The 15,564-nt window shown below is 42.0% G+C and overlaps 1 protein-coding gene across 1 annotated transcript in view; it reads left to right on the forward strand.

Moving 5' to 3' along the window:
* The window catches only part of MOB1B (MOB kinase activator 1B), a 36,070-nt gene extending 20,744 nt beyond the window's left edge, over positions 1-15,326 (forward strand). The window contains exons 2-6 of the mRNA XM_086463781.1: positions 805-971; positions 5,369-5,462; positions 12,079-12,212; positions 14,502-14,665; positions 15,232-15,326. Of these exons, the coding sequence (XP_086319907.1) occupies positions 805-971; positions 5,369-5,462; positions 12,079-12,212; positions 14,502-14,665; positions 15,232-15,309 (637 nt within the window). The 3' untranslated portion in view covers positions 15,310-15,326. The remainder of the gene's footprint in view (positions 1-804; positions 972-5,368; positions 5,463-12,078; positions 12,213-14,501; positions 14,666-15,231) is intronic.
* Positions 15,327-15,564: the final 238 nt, after the last annotated feature.

Raw genomic sequence — 15,564 nt, forward strand, 5'->3', positions numbered from 1 at the left:
AGAATGACATAGAAAGTTTGTAGAAAATGTGGAATTTTATCAGCCTTCAGTGTTTGTGTATTTTTGAGCAACTGTATGTTAAAAACTAAGTTCCTAGACAATACCAGATGCTGGAAAAGTTATTTTATGTTGGTAGCTAAGATAATACTCTGAATCAGCTAGGCCTCCGGAAAGTACACTTGCCTAAACGACGGCAGCTTGGTTTTGAGGAATTAATAGTAACTCATTACCACACCATACCTGATTTGAAAAGACAGGGGCCTGGACAGTCTGTCCCTGTCTTCTTGTTACGCTTGTACAGGTGTGATGATGTTTCATTTGTCATGGAGGTGGGTATTAGAAAAAGAACATGGATTTTTCTGTTAAATAAGTAGTATCTTTAATTACCATGATGAGCTTCATGACTGTTCAGAGTAAAGAAGGTTTCTATTTGGTTTGGCTGCTGTCTTTGATACACGACTGTTCAAATTCTGTGGAAGGAAATATTTTTGGTCTTGTCTTGCCCACGATCCAGTTTGCTGAGAGAGGGAAGGGAGCCTGAGCATTCCCAATTGTCCAGCTGGCGCGAGGGTGGGGTGAGCAGATGCGAAGGCCGGGTGGTGGAGAATCATTTAACTGTTTAAAACAACAAATCAAAGGACTCGTTCTTTTACATCCCAGTTTTTGTTAAATATTCTTTTTCAACATAAAGATATGAGAGTGGGAAAAATAACATTCATCCTGTGCTTGTGCGCAACTTGTCTGCTCCTTCCTTTTTCTCTTCCCTTTCCACAAGTTCTCTAAGTATTTCCTCTGCTTTCACAGTGGTAGTCGCTCTTCCAAAACCTTCAAACCAAAGAAGAATATTCCAGAGGGGTCTCACCAGTACGAGCTGCTAAAACATGCCGAAGCCACGCTTGGAAGCGGTAATCTCCGGATGGCTGTTATGCTTCCAGAGGGTGAAGACTTAAATGAATGGGTTGCAGTTAACAGTAAGTCAGCTAACCTTTTTTCATAAGGGGGTTGGTGACTGTGGGCTGACTCTGTACCCCTTTCTAGTGGAGCAGGCTCTTCTGTCCTGCGTGCACCACTGCTGCTGTTGGGAGAGGTCAATGTCGTGTCATTTAGAGCTGACAGATGCAGAGCATCTCACCGAGACAGAAACTCCTTAATCTCGTGTACCAAAAATACGTTGCTGTTAACAAAATAATTCTTATTCATAGTGGTTAAAGTCTGAGCACTTGATCACAAACAAGTGCTGAAGTAGAAGAAACATCAGTGCCGTTTTTAGAAAGTAGCCTGTCAGTGTCATCTTGGTATGTTTAACCTAGCTCTTTTTGAGGTAGGGTCGTTACCCAACGGTCTAGTCAAGCTCTGCGTGCTAAGCATAAAGCCTTAATTTAGTTAAGTGTGAGAGCCAGACCTAAAAGATGCTAAAGACTACAGTCACGTATATAGCCTGGCTTTCCTTTTGCCTGTAACAAACCCAGAGGTTAATTTTTGTAATTTTCCTCAAGTTAGTTCCTTCCTTTTGTTTATAGCAAGTTGTGAGCCTCTACTCGGTAAGTCTCTGACGTCATTATTTTAGCATCCTCTAAAGCTGTTTTTCTGAACTCTCTCCTTTCATACCAGGTCAGGACAAACAATGATGCCCAAATTGGTGTTTTCTGGTTGCTTGACCATGTGTCCTCCTCCTTCCTCTCCCTGCTGCATGAATTTGCTGCCTGCCTTCTGCCCTTAAAGTATGGATTAACCTAAGTCCTATCATGCTCCATAGCCCGTGCAGAGTTTTGGCTGCCACAAACTCTGTGTGCTGTCTGGGTATTTCCTCATCTTTTGTGTCTGTGGCTTGGCATGCTTCTCTGATTGTACGGTGCACTGCAGTGCAGTATAGAGTATGCTCAAGATAAATGTCTTTGAATTGTTTATGTGGTTCTGTGTGTTTCTTCTTGATCTTTGACCTGTTTGAGAAGTGAAACTGTCACACTGACTTCAGCCTTCCGGTGCTTAATTAGCTGCACGGTGTCCTGGTATATGGCTTGCCACTGCTTCCAGGGCATGTTGAAATTGCTGACACCGTTCTTTATACAAGTTTATTCACACTGTGTTGCAAAACTGTCTAGAAAAAAAGCCAGCCCATTTTTATGAGTAAGCATTACGAAAGATGCTTCATATATTGCTGGCATGCTTCCCGTTTGGTGGTTCCTCTGCTCTGTGTCTCTTCTTCCCCGTGTGGCAGCAGTGTTTGTCCCCTTCCGGAATGACTTAACTGCTAAATTAGCTGGGTGACAAAAGGCAGAGAAGCACTTGACAATAGAGTGGGAGCTGCCTTCTGGTAACAGCTGCGTTCTGTAGTGAAATGGTCCTCTTTCATTCCTCCTGCAGCAAAGTGGGGTTTTAATGTTTAATTTTTGTTGTCCAGAAGTGATTAACAGATTACGTGCTCCCTTCATTAACAGCATCCCTCTACCACACCTAGTATCAGTTAATGGTAGCTGTGAGCCCCTTCTGTTGACTGAGATATCTAATAAGGAAATGAAATGTGTGACTTAACACCATTGGTTTTGCCGTTCACAATAATGAGAGCACAGGAACAAATGTGTACTTCGCGCTCAACTCTTAGCCTTATTGATGTCTTACGGTAACGAGTTGATGTACATGTAGATTTTTCAAATATGGTTTCAAAGTTAAAAAAAAGATGAGAAGTGTATAATCAGTTTGGTTTGAGTTTTATTTGAAATCTCTTTGGTTTGAAAATACTAAAAAATAATTTCAAAAGTACATCTTGCCCATCCCATATATTTGTAATAGGACACCAGATAGCATGCCCTTCCTCGAGTAGAAAAGATCTTGGAAAAAAATAATCTAAGCCCTTGAAACTTAAGAACAATGAGTAAAAAGAGGAAATGAAAAAATGCAGAGACGCTGTACAGCTTTACACATGTTGGAAAGGAGGTTCTTGCATTTCTCTTATTTGTCATGCGCTGCTGGCTTTGGTGCCTGGGTAGTATGTCTCATGGCCTTTTGAGACTTGCGAGTGTGGGATTCACAATAATCAGTCATCTTGTCGAAGTCTGTGTGGGTTTTTTGAACATGCTTGCCTTGAAGCAAACGTTGGGCTGTGGTTTCTACTGGGAGCAGGGAATGGAAACTTAATTAACAGTTCTTGTGTACACTTGAGAAACATGGGCTGTATATAACCACTTCTTGCTGCCCTCAGTGTTAACTGCCTCCTCCCCCGACCCGAACAAGCTTTAGAAGTCCTTCTGGTCCTCTGTAACTTTTTTTTAATCAGCCTTTCCCAATGTCATTTGGCTGTCCTCTGCTTTTGCTGTGTGGGCAGTGGGGAGAACCCAGACGTTGTTGCTGGAGACGAGCTGTGCTAGGTGCGTGCTGTACCGTTTTTTGCTTCCCTTTTTTGATACCTGGGAAGTTGTAGCTCGTATTCTGCATCTGCTGGACAGTAGCTGTAACTTGCTTCCGTGATGTTTGTGTAATCTTTGATGTTTATTCTCTGGAAAAATCAGTGAGGGAAGCTGCAGTATTTAACCCTCCTTTTTCCTTCAGCCATCAGTTACTTTCGCAGTACGGGGTGTCAGCTAGTGCTTACAGTTAGGATGTCCGTCTCCATTTCATTACAGCAAAACTGCCTATCTCCGTAACAGAGTTAAGCAAGCAACACTAATTTGGGTAGGCTACCAAGTAATACGCTGGCTTCTCTTCGGCCTGGCACTGGATGGAGAGGAGTGCATTGTCGTTGTTAATTCCACAGTGTCCTGCAAACTAGTTGTATGAGACTATTCAGTGTTGCAAGTGGTAACTCTTTTTTTATACTAATTTTTAAAGTTAAGACAAACATGTCTGTGTCTGCTGCAGAGACTGGTCAGAGGAAAAAGCTTCCATATTGGTTCAGAAGGAAGAACTTGTGTCACCTGAACACTGAATTGAGTAACATGTGGTGACATGACTGTCAGTACTGCTGATAACAGATTTTATTTGAGTATTCCTGAAACCTGTCTCAGTAGAGAAGCAGTTTGTCACTGGCACATCGAATTACAGGCTCAACACAGGTAGCACTGAAGTAAAGTAAATTTTAAGTGATGCTGAGCCCAGACAGACACTGCACTGGTTTCTCATCCTGAGGGCTAGCTTTGCAGACATGATTCATAAATGAAGCTTCTGGCTGTGCTCTTAGCAGTAGAAGCGATGTAGCCTGGACTGGGCACTGGGGCATTAAATCTATTTATATGTTATATATGGTTCCTTTCAGGGTAAGGGTGTGTCGGTGGAAGAGTTAAGTTTGCAAAGCAGTGGGGTTACATAGGAGGAGTTGAACTCCACCACACTTGATTTGGATTTTTATATGATTGCTGAATTTCATCCATGCATAAAAATGGATGCGTAAGGACACCAAAGCTAGTCCCACAGGTCTTAAGTTCCTGTATACTTGTGTTACTTGGGTTCATGCAGAAGCAGAATTTACAGTAAGTTTTGGCTAAGAGAACTGCTTTCCCAAACGTGTAACAGAACTTAAGTATTAACCCTCTCCGAACAAAACTCCAGGGATAGTTTATAATGAGGAAACATTATGGACTAAATATTGATTTGTGGTAATTAATTGATAATCTAAGGAAGTTGCTTGGCACTGTAACTATTCCGATGTCAGACTTGCGTACGCACCTCCTGTATGTTAGTGTTTGACCATCACGTAACTAAAAGAGGGTAGATCCAGATTTGATAGAAAGAAGTTCCTCGTTGTAAGGGTGGTTGAGGCACTGGAACCGGTTGCCCAGAGAGGCTGTGGCTGCCCCCTCCCTGGCAGCGTTCAAGGCCAGGCTGGATGGGGCTTGGAGCAACCTGGTCTAGTGGAAGGTGTCGCTGCCCGTGGCAGGGGGTTGGACTGGTCTGAAAAGGTACCTTCCGACCCAAACTATTCTGTGAATCAATGAAATGCTCTTTGAAAAGGTAGTCTTTTGGAATGCAAAGCCAGTGGGAAGTCAGTGTCAGCTGAGTAGCAGCTCTCTCTAGTTGGAAAATATTTGTTTTATTCCAGACTTTGCAGTGGAATTTGGGATTCTAACAAAATGCACCAAACTTGCAGAAAAGGAAATAAAACTCAGCTTTCTCTTTCCCTTTTCTTCCTTCAGATAAAGATTTTGCTGTGGTGAACAATTAAATAGTTACTGCCAGAGGCTGTTCTAGAAAGTTGATGGTTGCATTCTGCATCTCCTTTATAATTCATCTTACAAAGCGATAACAATGAAGGTTTTTTTACAAAAAATATTCCAGGACCTTTTTCAGCAGTGTTGCCCTTTACAGTTAAGGCTGTGGGAAGCTTGTGTTGCTGTTACAGCGCAGAGTGTTAACTGGTGGTTTAAATGCTTTACAGCTGTCGACTTCTTCAACCAGATCAATATGCTTTATGGAACCATTACGGACTTCTGCACAGAGGAGAGCTGCCCTGTGATGTCTGCTGGCCCAAAGTAAGGTTATTTTTTTACACATCATCGAGAGTGTGATGTTTCTGAGATGATTTTGCATTTGTGAACTTGAGACTAGCTTAGTTGAGTGCCAAAGATAAGGTAATTTCTGTGGGTGGAAAGGATGTCTTCTCTTGTTACCTGTGGAGGGAAAAAAAATTGAACCTTTGTTAAGGGAGCGAGGAATGGAAAGGTGGTGTTTTGGGGTGTATGTTCATTTGGTGTTTTTTTGTTTATTTTCTTTAGCCTGGGAAGTAAACTGATGATCAAAACTATGGTTTCCTTTTTTTTTTTTTTTCTGAACTGTTAATGAGGGCTTCTTAAATTAAGATTTGAAGTTTTTATGTGCAAGCATTCATTCAGTTAGGGCTTACCAAAATCTTTCTTTCAGGCACTTGAGTAGGTATTGTATAAATAAACTTGGTTACAGTTTTTAATAGTCTGGCTAAGAATCCGCTACCCTGTCCCTCAGTTAAGTTTCACTTCTTTGATTCTTGTTTACGCTTTCGTACAGACATCCAACGTTTGTGTTTTTTCTTGCTCTGCAGCTGCTTAGTGTCCTCCAAAGAGGAAAATACCTGCATTTCTAAGTGAGTAGGGAGGGAGGGCACTGCTTCCTTCTAAATTGCTGTAAAATCTTAAATAAACGATAAAGAAAAACAATCCTCTCCTCCACTTCCTCTTCCTTTATAATGACATTTGCTGTTGTTGTCTGAAGCCAGTAATTGCCCTCCAGGGTGACGGAGAACTGAGGACATGCGAAAGGGCACTGCTTGGAGCACAAGGCGGAGAGGGCAGGAGCTCTGCACGGCGGAAGCAGCCAGGCAGACCAAGAAAAGCTTTGGCGCTACTTTAAGTTTAGTTCTTAAGCTAAAAATGGGCACTGCTGAATGCCAAACCCGGTGTAGGCAGACAGACCTGCTGCTGCAAAGCAGGGAGGGGTGAAAATACACAAAGAATAGAAGTTTACCATTACGCAAAAGAACTTTGGGATATGCTTGTGCAATAACAGCCCATTGTCTGCTTTGTGCTTTGGCATGCAGAACAGACTCTTAATTATTAAATAAGAGCATGAAAATACTTCTTTGCTTTATTGTTTGTCTGCTGAGAAGTAGTTTTGGGGGTGGAGGTTAATTATTAAAGGCTTAGCTGTCTGGTTGCCAGACTAAACAATTCGTTTCTCTCCAAAGAGACCGATAACCATTGACAGAAATATATATCATACTCAAATAGTTATGAAGCAGGGTAGAAAAGAGATGCTAAAGGCTAGAAGATGCATTTTGCCAAGGATCTAATAGGTGATCTTGTCCCTAGGATTTGTAGAGCATTCCCCAGACTCTGCAACCCCCGCCTGTGCTCAGGGATGGGTTTTGGGAAGGATCAGAAGCGGGGCCGAGGCCAGGCAGGCACAGGAGCAGGTTATTTTGAGGCTGGCAGTGACAGGCAGCAGAGCATATAGTGGGTTTTAGTTTGAGTGAGTGCGGCTTGCTTTCACTTAAAAGGTAACCTGCAGATTTTTGCGGGGGGGGAAGTACTGCTGGAAAACCTGTCAGCATGAAAGCACAGATTTTTTTCCTTCCTGTTTCTCATTCTGTTTCCTGTTCTCTTCTGGCTGAAGCAATGTTAGTTGAAGCAGAGTTGAGTCTTGGGTGCTCATTAGTGCTTCTAGGCTGGAGCTTGCTGTCTGCTCACATCCATGTCTGACCTACCACCAGTATTCATTGCATCCTCATCTACTTCAGATGGAAGAGTTAGCTGAAACAACTTACATAAGGCCGTTTGAAACAGGTTAGGCAGCTGTAGCATGAGTAGCTGTAGAGAACCCAAAGAAGCAAGTACCCTTTGGCTCTACAGTCTGATTTTTGCATTCCCGCTGGAAGAGTGTTTATGGTCGATACATTGAAGAAGGGTTGTAAGGTGCTGGTGCATACGTAGGTAGCTGTTCAGAACTCGTCGTGGCTCACTCGCAATTTTGATAGCACAACTGCCAAACTTGTAGCAGTCTGTGGAAAAATTAAACTAGATGTCTTAGGTGAGAGGGCAACCAGAGCAGGAGTGTGATGTTGCCTGTACCTCCTACCTGGTACTGGTGTTTTGTCTTTAAAACTCTTTTAAAAGAAGAAAAAAAAAAAAAAAAAGACCCTTGGCAACAGACAGGTCACCTAGGTTCATGTCTGGTTTTCTGTGGTTTCTTTTTGATAGAGGGAGGGTTATCTTCTCAAAAGGGCTACCTTTAAGCAAATGCTTGGGACTGTATGGCTACTTCTCTGGCCCACTGGTTCTTTTTGGTAGCAATCTTAACAGAAGGCCTTAGCTGAGGCAGGTAAACTTCTGTGTGCTGTGAGGATCACTTTCATTTCTTCCAGGCTTGCCTTTGGTGGAGGGATTGCTGACTTAGCTTTTATCAGGGTGTTAGTACATTGAGCTAGTTAAGGATTGACATAAAGGTCAAGAACAGATCTCCCTGTCCTGCTGTACAGCTCGTTGTCAAACTGTTTGGAAAAAAGCGTTGGTTTAATTTGTTCCAAAACATTCGATTACTCGCAGTGATGTTCCATTCTTCTCACTTCAGCAAAGACCAACTGTTTCTTACCCAAACAAGCCCTAGCTGGTTATCACTTCTTGCTGTTCTTACATCAGTTGCGGTGTCACCATCAGTGCAACAGGCATGAAAGAACCTGCATAGAAGTAATATGTTTGTTAACCAGCATTGGGTGAGGGGAGTTTTCTCTGTTTTCCTCCCTGGTTGTAAGTCTTCAGTACGAGCGCAAAGGAGGGATATGGCTGCTGCATTTTTCAAAGCTGGATGTCTGAATTAGGCATCTAAAATCCATATTTAGGCATTTGTGTGAGTGCACTCAGCTCGCTCTTAATGGTGGTGAGATCCTTGTGATTTTACCGAGGTTTGTTGGTCTGCAGAGCTTCTGTCTTCATGTGATCAAATCAGAATAGCTGGGCGCTCCAAAGTGGACAGCTCCCATAAATCCTACGTGGGCATAAATCGGTGTAATTGAATGTTCGCCTGCTGCCTTTTGCCCAGTGCGTCTGCAGCAAAAAAATGAATAAATCATGTAATCAGGTCCTTGAAATACCCTGTGTCTCTTAGTCATATCAATCCTGCGGCTTTTTTGTGACGCTCCACTCTGTGCCTGTGTCACTTGATGGCTGAGGGACACAACAGAAGTAGTATTTTTCAGTGGTCTTGGTGTAATATAGTTCTGAGATTGAGATGATGGGTCCAAATAAATGTCCGGGAATCTTTTAAAAGCTGTTACTGAGCCACTGCATTTTATTGGACAAGATAACAGCTTTAATGTTAGTCAAGCCAGGTTTGGGGGTTTTTTGGTGGGGTTTGTGGGGTTTTTTTTTAAGGCCATGTACGTGTAATTGCGTGGTAGAGGAGTTGGTGCTATGATTGTTTATATTCAGGGATATTTTCTAGTGTGAGAAGCATAGGTGGCAAATAACTTGTTATTAGTATGAGAGAATTCTACTAGTCATTAGGGATGAGCTTTTCCTTCGCTTTTCCTGTGCACTTGCTGAAGTGAACTGTGTGTTTCTTGCTCTACCCTTCACATACTGTTTTGCCCTCAAAACCCTCTACTAAACTGTAGAGGTTTCTAAAAATGTATTTTCTGTAGCGGAACTGCCTATCCTGATAAGGTTAATTTGTTTCCATCACCAGAGCTGTAGGTGTTTGCTCGCAAGCTTGAGCTAGAAATGGGATTTTACCCTTCATTTCCTGTAGCAGTTCAAAGGAGTCCAATATGTGGGAATTTTTTATGTGTGTTTGGTTTCTTTTTTTTTTTTGTTTGGGAAGTTGGGCTAGGATTCCTGATGTGCTTTCAGTGATGTTAATCTTGTAGGAAGAGTTGATTTTACCCTCCCTCGTGAACCCCAAGCCTTCTGACAGCCTAGGGACGACCGTGTACATTAGTCCTCCTGCCTGGAGCATGGGGTGTTTGCTGGAATACTTTCAGATTCTCTTTATGACTCTCTTTTTGTCAGGCTACATCTACTGTTTCTTAAGAGCCATATTACTTTAAAGGTCATTCTATGGCATTCCTTCCTCTAAAAAATGCAGAATTAACCCATAGTGTTGGGGAGTGGGGAGGGGGGGAGGTTTCTTATGGATATATGTTATTTGGATGAGATTTTTAGCATATAATTTAGTTTGTTGTCTTACTGTCTCCAGACTGAACCTGGCACCTCAGCTAAGCGTTGATATTTGTCCTATGTTAATACCACTCCAGTCTCAGTGTTAGGGTAATACTGAGTGGTGAGGAATACTGATTTTTTAGATATCCAGATACGTTGTGGTCCGTTCAGCATGTATGGAATTTTTGGATGTGTTATGAGACATAATTTTAAAATACTTTCAGACCCTCTGATTTTTTGCCGTTATAAAAACGGGATATTTTTATACTGTTGTGAGCAGCACACTCATAATAGCTCATAAAACTTGTTTGTTGTGAAAATGTTCTCCCAGTTACTGTTCTGACAAAACCGAATTTGCTAAACAAAATTAGAAGCCAGATTTATCAGATTTGATAATCAGAGTTGAGCTTTGCATAAAATGATGCATACAATCTTTAAAACAGACGACCTTCTCCAGTGTTCACACCATACTAATTGGAGGTGAGCAAGGGGAAGTTTAAACAGCAGTGGTTGCAGCCCGAGTGTTGTGGTATGCTACTGCTGTACTAAGAAATAACAATCAAATGGAGCACACTATCCTCCAGGAAAAGAAGGAATACTAACCATTAATGACATCTCTTCTAATTCTTTTTAAAAGAGCTGAGAAAAAACTTGTAGATGATGTGGTTATATTTCCTGTAAAAGCATGACTGGGCTGGCATCACTATCCTTGTCTGTTTTGTTTGTTTGTTTGAATTTTATATTTTTAAAAGAAGAGTGTTGCAGCTAGCCCGAATGATTGTTCCTTTGTTTCTCGGAGAGGATTTCAGAGCTGCAGGGCTCAGCAGTCCTTTTCGCTTCTGGCTGTGCGGCAGGCTCGCCCCACGGACAGCCGTTCCGCAGCAGTGCTGGTCGGCTGAGCAAGGCTGGCTGATTTCAAACCGACGTGGGAGATGGTGCTGTGGTCAGGTCTAAAAGAGAGGGCTGTGCTCTGCTCTGCTGATGAGGAGAAACTGCTCAGATGTTACGGGTTGGTGAGGAATATTAAGATGCGTGTGTTTGTACTCAGCAAGACGTAGAAAGAAACAGTGTGGTTCACTTCAAAGCTGGTATTGTCAGAGTCCCAATGTTAAACGTGTTTGTTTTTTTTAAGCTATATGTTTCCAAGATTAGCCATATTCTCCTGTGTCTGCACTTGTGACAATTGCATTCCCCGAGCCAGTGAAATATCTGTTCCGTTCTAATTTCATGAGGACTTGTTTCTGTCTGGTTGTGTGTGTAAATGGATGCTGTTTAATACATTTTCCCAGGGCTTTTTAAATTCCCAAAGTTAAAATGATAACTGTGAAATGAATGACACTGGAATCTACTCATTAAAGGTGCTACATGAAAGATGTCGCCATCACTAGCTCTGCAAATGGAGAAGGATAGAAAGAGCACATGTTTTACTGTTCCATAGTCATGTCAGTGGTTTGTAAAGGTGTGATATCACCTTACCTACAGATGGAAAAATTACATGAAGAAGACAGTTACTGGCCTGCAACTATCCGGTGGGTCAGTGGTACAACTGGAAACTGAGATTTTTCCAAATCTTGGTGCACTGCATGGTAGCACTGGACCTTCAGATAGGAACCTTTTCTAAGGAGGACTATTTACCCTAGAGGCTTTCTTCTGCTAGTTAAAAGGCACTTCATACCAGCTTCCAGTTTTGTAATAGTATTCTTTGGCATTAACCCACCTCTGAATCTATTCTGTGTCTGCAGTACAATCGTAATTTGAGATCTCTGGCAAAGGCCAATGTAGTTTGGTCTTCATTTATGCAAAATCTATAAGAGTATTTTCAAATGTAAAGAAATTCCACAAACTATAGGGGTCTAATGTGTCTGCCTGGCAGCTGCTCTAGAAGTTGGGCATTGGCACGTGCGCTTTGCAGTTCTTCTCTGCTGGTGGAGGTGAAGAGAAGCCTGTTGCTGGGGCTGATGTGGTGCAATTTCACATCAGAAATCAATCGGGTGCCTTCACTGATTTGAGCTTCAGAGCTTAGCTTTTATTTGTGTGAGAATCTCATGTAACTTTTTGATGTTTCACTTCAACAGGCTGCCTTTTTTTTTTCCTTTGGAGGGTGGGAGGAAGCTTTACAAAAGAATAAGTAGCTATTTGCCTCTTGGGGTTTGCAAACCTACTCATACAGCGCCTTTTGGTGTATGGGGATGCAGGTTTGACTGCAGGCTGCCATGTGTGTTTTGGCAGGAGCATTTTAACAGACTGCGGAAGAGAGTCCAGCTGAAGCAGCATTGCAGTGGGGAGACTGGGTACAGGGCAGCTGCAGATGGCTTGGGAGCATTTGGACCTTAGTTTCAAGGAAGGGCCATGGGAGGGTGTGGGAGCATGGGGAGTGGAGCAGGAAGAGCAGCCTTCCAGGCCTTGATATGAATGATTCACCTGTGTTAAGAAATGTCTTGTTGTTGTCGTCCCAACCCAGATATGAATACCACTGGGCAGATGGGACAAACATAAAGAAACCAATTAAGTGCTCTGCACCAAAGTACATTGATTACCTGATGACTTGGGTCCAGGATCAGCTGGATGATGAAACGCTATTTCCTTCTAAAATAGGTAAAGTAAATAAGTAAAATTAAACAATGTATTTAGATTACAGTTGTATAGGAATATTCAAGTCTTACAGCATTAAGAGATCTCCTAAATGACTGATGGGTAGGGCAACTTTAAAAGGTTACATTTTTTATATATATATATATATATAAAAAGCACCTTAATCTTTTAGGATAAAATTGATGTGGTAGTACATGAACTCTGATCCATGTGTTAATACTCCTAATAAGCATCTGTCACAATTCTGAATGCAGGAAGTACTATTTCTGTTTAATAACTGACTGTGTTGATCAAATCTGACCCTTTTTTTCATTTTGTGGGTTGTTTCCTTAATATCCAGTAATTGGTACAAACTGGCAGCTTTTTGTTGCAGGTCCGCATGAGGAACTCCTCCTAGGCCCTACTTCCAAAGAAGATGAATTGTATCTTTGATCTTAAGTTATTGGGTTTTTTTCTTTTCAAGTGAAGATGAAAGATACATGTTTTTAAGAGGTTTCTTTCAGAAAAGCAGGAGGAACATAATGAATGATGACCAGTTTGGAAACGATAACAAGAAAACCCTTCTTCTAGAGGCACGAAGGCCTGCTTGTTCTAAAGCTCATAATTGGTGGGGTTTCAGCCCACCACGACTCGTAGGCTTATGAGCTGGTTTGGAAAAAGGAAGGGAGATCTCTTAGTGGCTTTTATTTTGTGGGTAGTTTCTGAAGCATTTGACACATTTTCAATAAGCCTCTTCAGAGAAACAAGGCCACCTGTCAGAATCAAGTGGCACTTGTTTGTATTTAGAGTTCAGCAGATATGCGGAGAAGGCTGGTTAGTTTGGGAAGAAGTGTCAAAAAGCTAAATCTTCCCTGCTCGGTATATGTCAGCATGGTTTCTTTACATCCTGTGGCATTTGTTTTAGTGTTTCAGGGTGGAGTTCAGAGCTGGGGTAGAAGTCTGCTACTAGGAATGATGTTAAGTAGTTATAGTTAATTTTAAACTTGTATTCAAAAGACTATATCAGGACTTGATCTTTCTTTAACTGCAGCATATACTTTGCTGAAGACTTTTTTTGTTCTAATAGGATGTATTTTTGAAAGGTAGAGACTTAAAGGCAGTGATGGATAACCCACTAAATATGAACTTCTCATGCAATGCAGCAGCCAATGAAGGAAATGTGATGTACAAGTAAGCAGGGCAAGCTTAAGTAGGAGTATGAAAATTCTGTTGCTAGGGTTTGAAAGCATTGGTGAGATCATGGTTGGCCTACAGCATCCAGCTTGGGCCTCTGGCCTTCAGACAGGACTTCAGCAATTGGAAAGCCTGCCAAAGAACCAAGCTGACTGGGAAAACTGGTATGTGATGAGAAGCTAGAGAGGTTTGATCCTCTTAGGTGGTTGATACATACCTTCTTTTAGCCTGCAGATGTGTCAGCTACAGAGATTATTACTCCCAGTAGCCAGTTGCTGTTTCTTAACTGGTTTTAATAAAACCTGTGTGCTGACAAAGGTCTGCTGTTGAAACTGCATTTACCTGTCCTGGGTCATTTTCACTGAAATGACCGAAAGGAGCATGTTTCAGAGCACTTCCATCAGGCAGTAAGAAAGCAGTAGCTCCTGGCTAAGGGATGGAAATGAGCAGGATGGAAACGGGTGTCTTTTTGCTGGGCACGAGAGGGTTGAAAGAGAGCCTTTTTCTGATTTCACTTTAGCCAAGAGAAGTGTAAAACTCAATGGCTGATAGCAGAGGTGGCTTCAGTTACCTACACAAGGTATCCGGTGTCCCTTGGAGTACCCTGTGGTATCTTGGACACGTGCACAGAGCCATTGCTGAGACTCGGAGCCTGCAGGAGACTTTCCCTTTTCTGCATTGGCAGTCAGGCCAGGCAGGTACTGAGAGGGCATCTGTAACCACATCAGATACCTGTGTTTAGGTATCTGAATCCGAACAGAAGGGAGGAAGATTCTTGGTCAGAGAAGGCTCTTCAGGGAACTGTGCTGAGGCATAGCAAGATTGAGTAGCTGGAAGCTAAAGGTAGGAGCGTTCAGCATAGAAACGTAGTCAGATTTGTCTTGGAAAAAGTTGATGAGCCTCTGGTCTGCTGAAGGAGGGACACCTTCCCTCTGGTTGTTCAATGAGCCGCTTGTTGTGCTTCAGCCCGCGTACATTGTGTGATGTACAGACGGAATTTCTGAGTGAAAGAAAACAGCCCATCTTGTGCAAGACATAGGGTTGGGCTATAATGGTTTTCAAAATACGTGAACATGGCATGGGCGTTTAAAGCTAAGCCATCTGTTTTCTTATTTCTAGGTGTACCATTCCCAAAGAATTTCATGTCAGTGGCAAAGACAATTTTAAAGCGTCTCTTCAGAGTTTACGCTCACATTTATCACCAGCACTTTGATCCGGTGATCCAGCTACAGGAAGAGGCACACCTTAACACTTCTTTCAAGCACTTTATATTTTTCGTTCAGGTAAGTGTGGCGGGAGCGTTACGGTTACAGTTACATTCTGGAACAAGCCACGTATCAAAGCAGCGCCCCTTCAGTTTATTTACAGCTGGTAAGTTCGTAGGAGAGTCAACACCTCCAGGCCCCTAGCATAGTGTCTTAGTCCATTTTTGTGTATACCTAACTGCTGGAAGCATTCAAGGAATGGAAAAGTTTTCAACAAAGCATTCATTTGCTACAAAATTAAATACCGAAAAGTGTTCCCTAACAATTCGGTAGTTCCTAACAAAAGGAAGAGTGAGGACAGCATCTGAAGCTAGGTTGAAAAGAGTATGCTTGCTTCAAAGCTACGTTCCCCCGTTCCCCTTTGGAAAAGGAAAAAAAAAAAAAGGCATCTCCTTAGGTTTCCTTCTTTTAAGTGGAGGGATCACTGCTGTTCAGCTAACAGCAGACAGGCAGAAAATGCTGTAGTGGCTAAGCCTGGCCTCAAAGAGCCTCCTACCAAATAACTTCTGTCTGAATAAGACTGCTCACCTGAGGTGCACATGTAAAACTCTGTATGTATGTCTTTTTCCTCATCCTTGTTACAGGAATTCAACCTCATTGATAGAAGAGAACTTGCACCACTTCAAGAACTGATTGAAAAACTCACCTCTAAGGACAGATAAAAGGAAAATTTCTTGAAGTCACTTGTTTCTTTAAGCAAGCGTGTGGTATTTGTTTTTTGTTCATTGTTTTTTTAAAAAACAAAACAAAACCCTGTGCTGTTACTAATGACAGCCAAGATCTACTTTCTGTGCTTTTATTAGGGAAAATCTTTTATCTGTTAGTGACACGTGGTAAATAGCTTTTTTTTTTTTTTTTAACTGTTATTCATTGTGGAATTGTAGCAGGTGCTGAGTGTTTATAAAGGAAACATGCTT

This window comes from Leptosomus discolor, chromosome 4, assembly GCF_034619465.1.
Source record: "Leptosomus discolor isolate bLepDis1 chromosome 4, bLepDis1.hap2, whole genome shotgun sequence".
Lineage (NCBI taxonomy): Eukaryota > Metazoa > Chordata > Aves > Leptosomiformes > Leptosomidae > Leptosomus > Leptosomus discolor.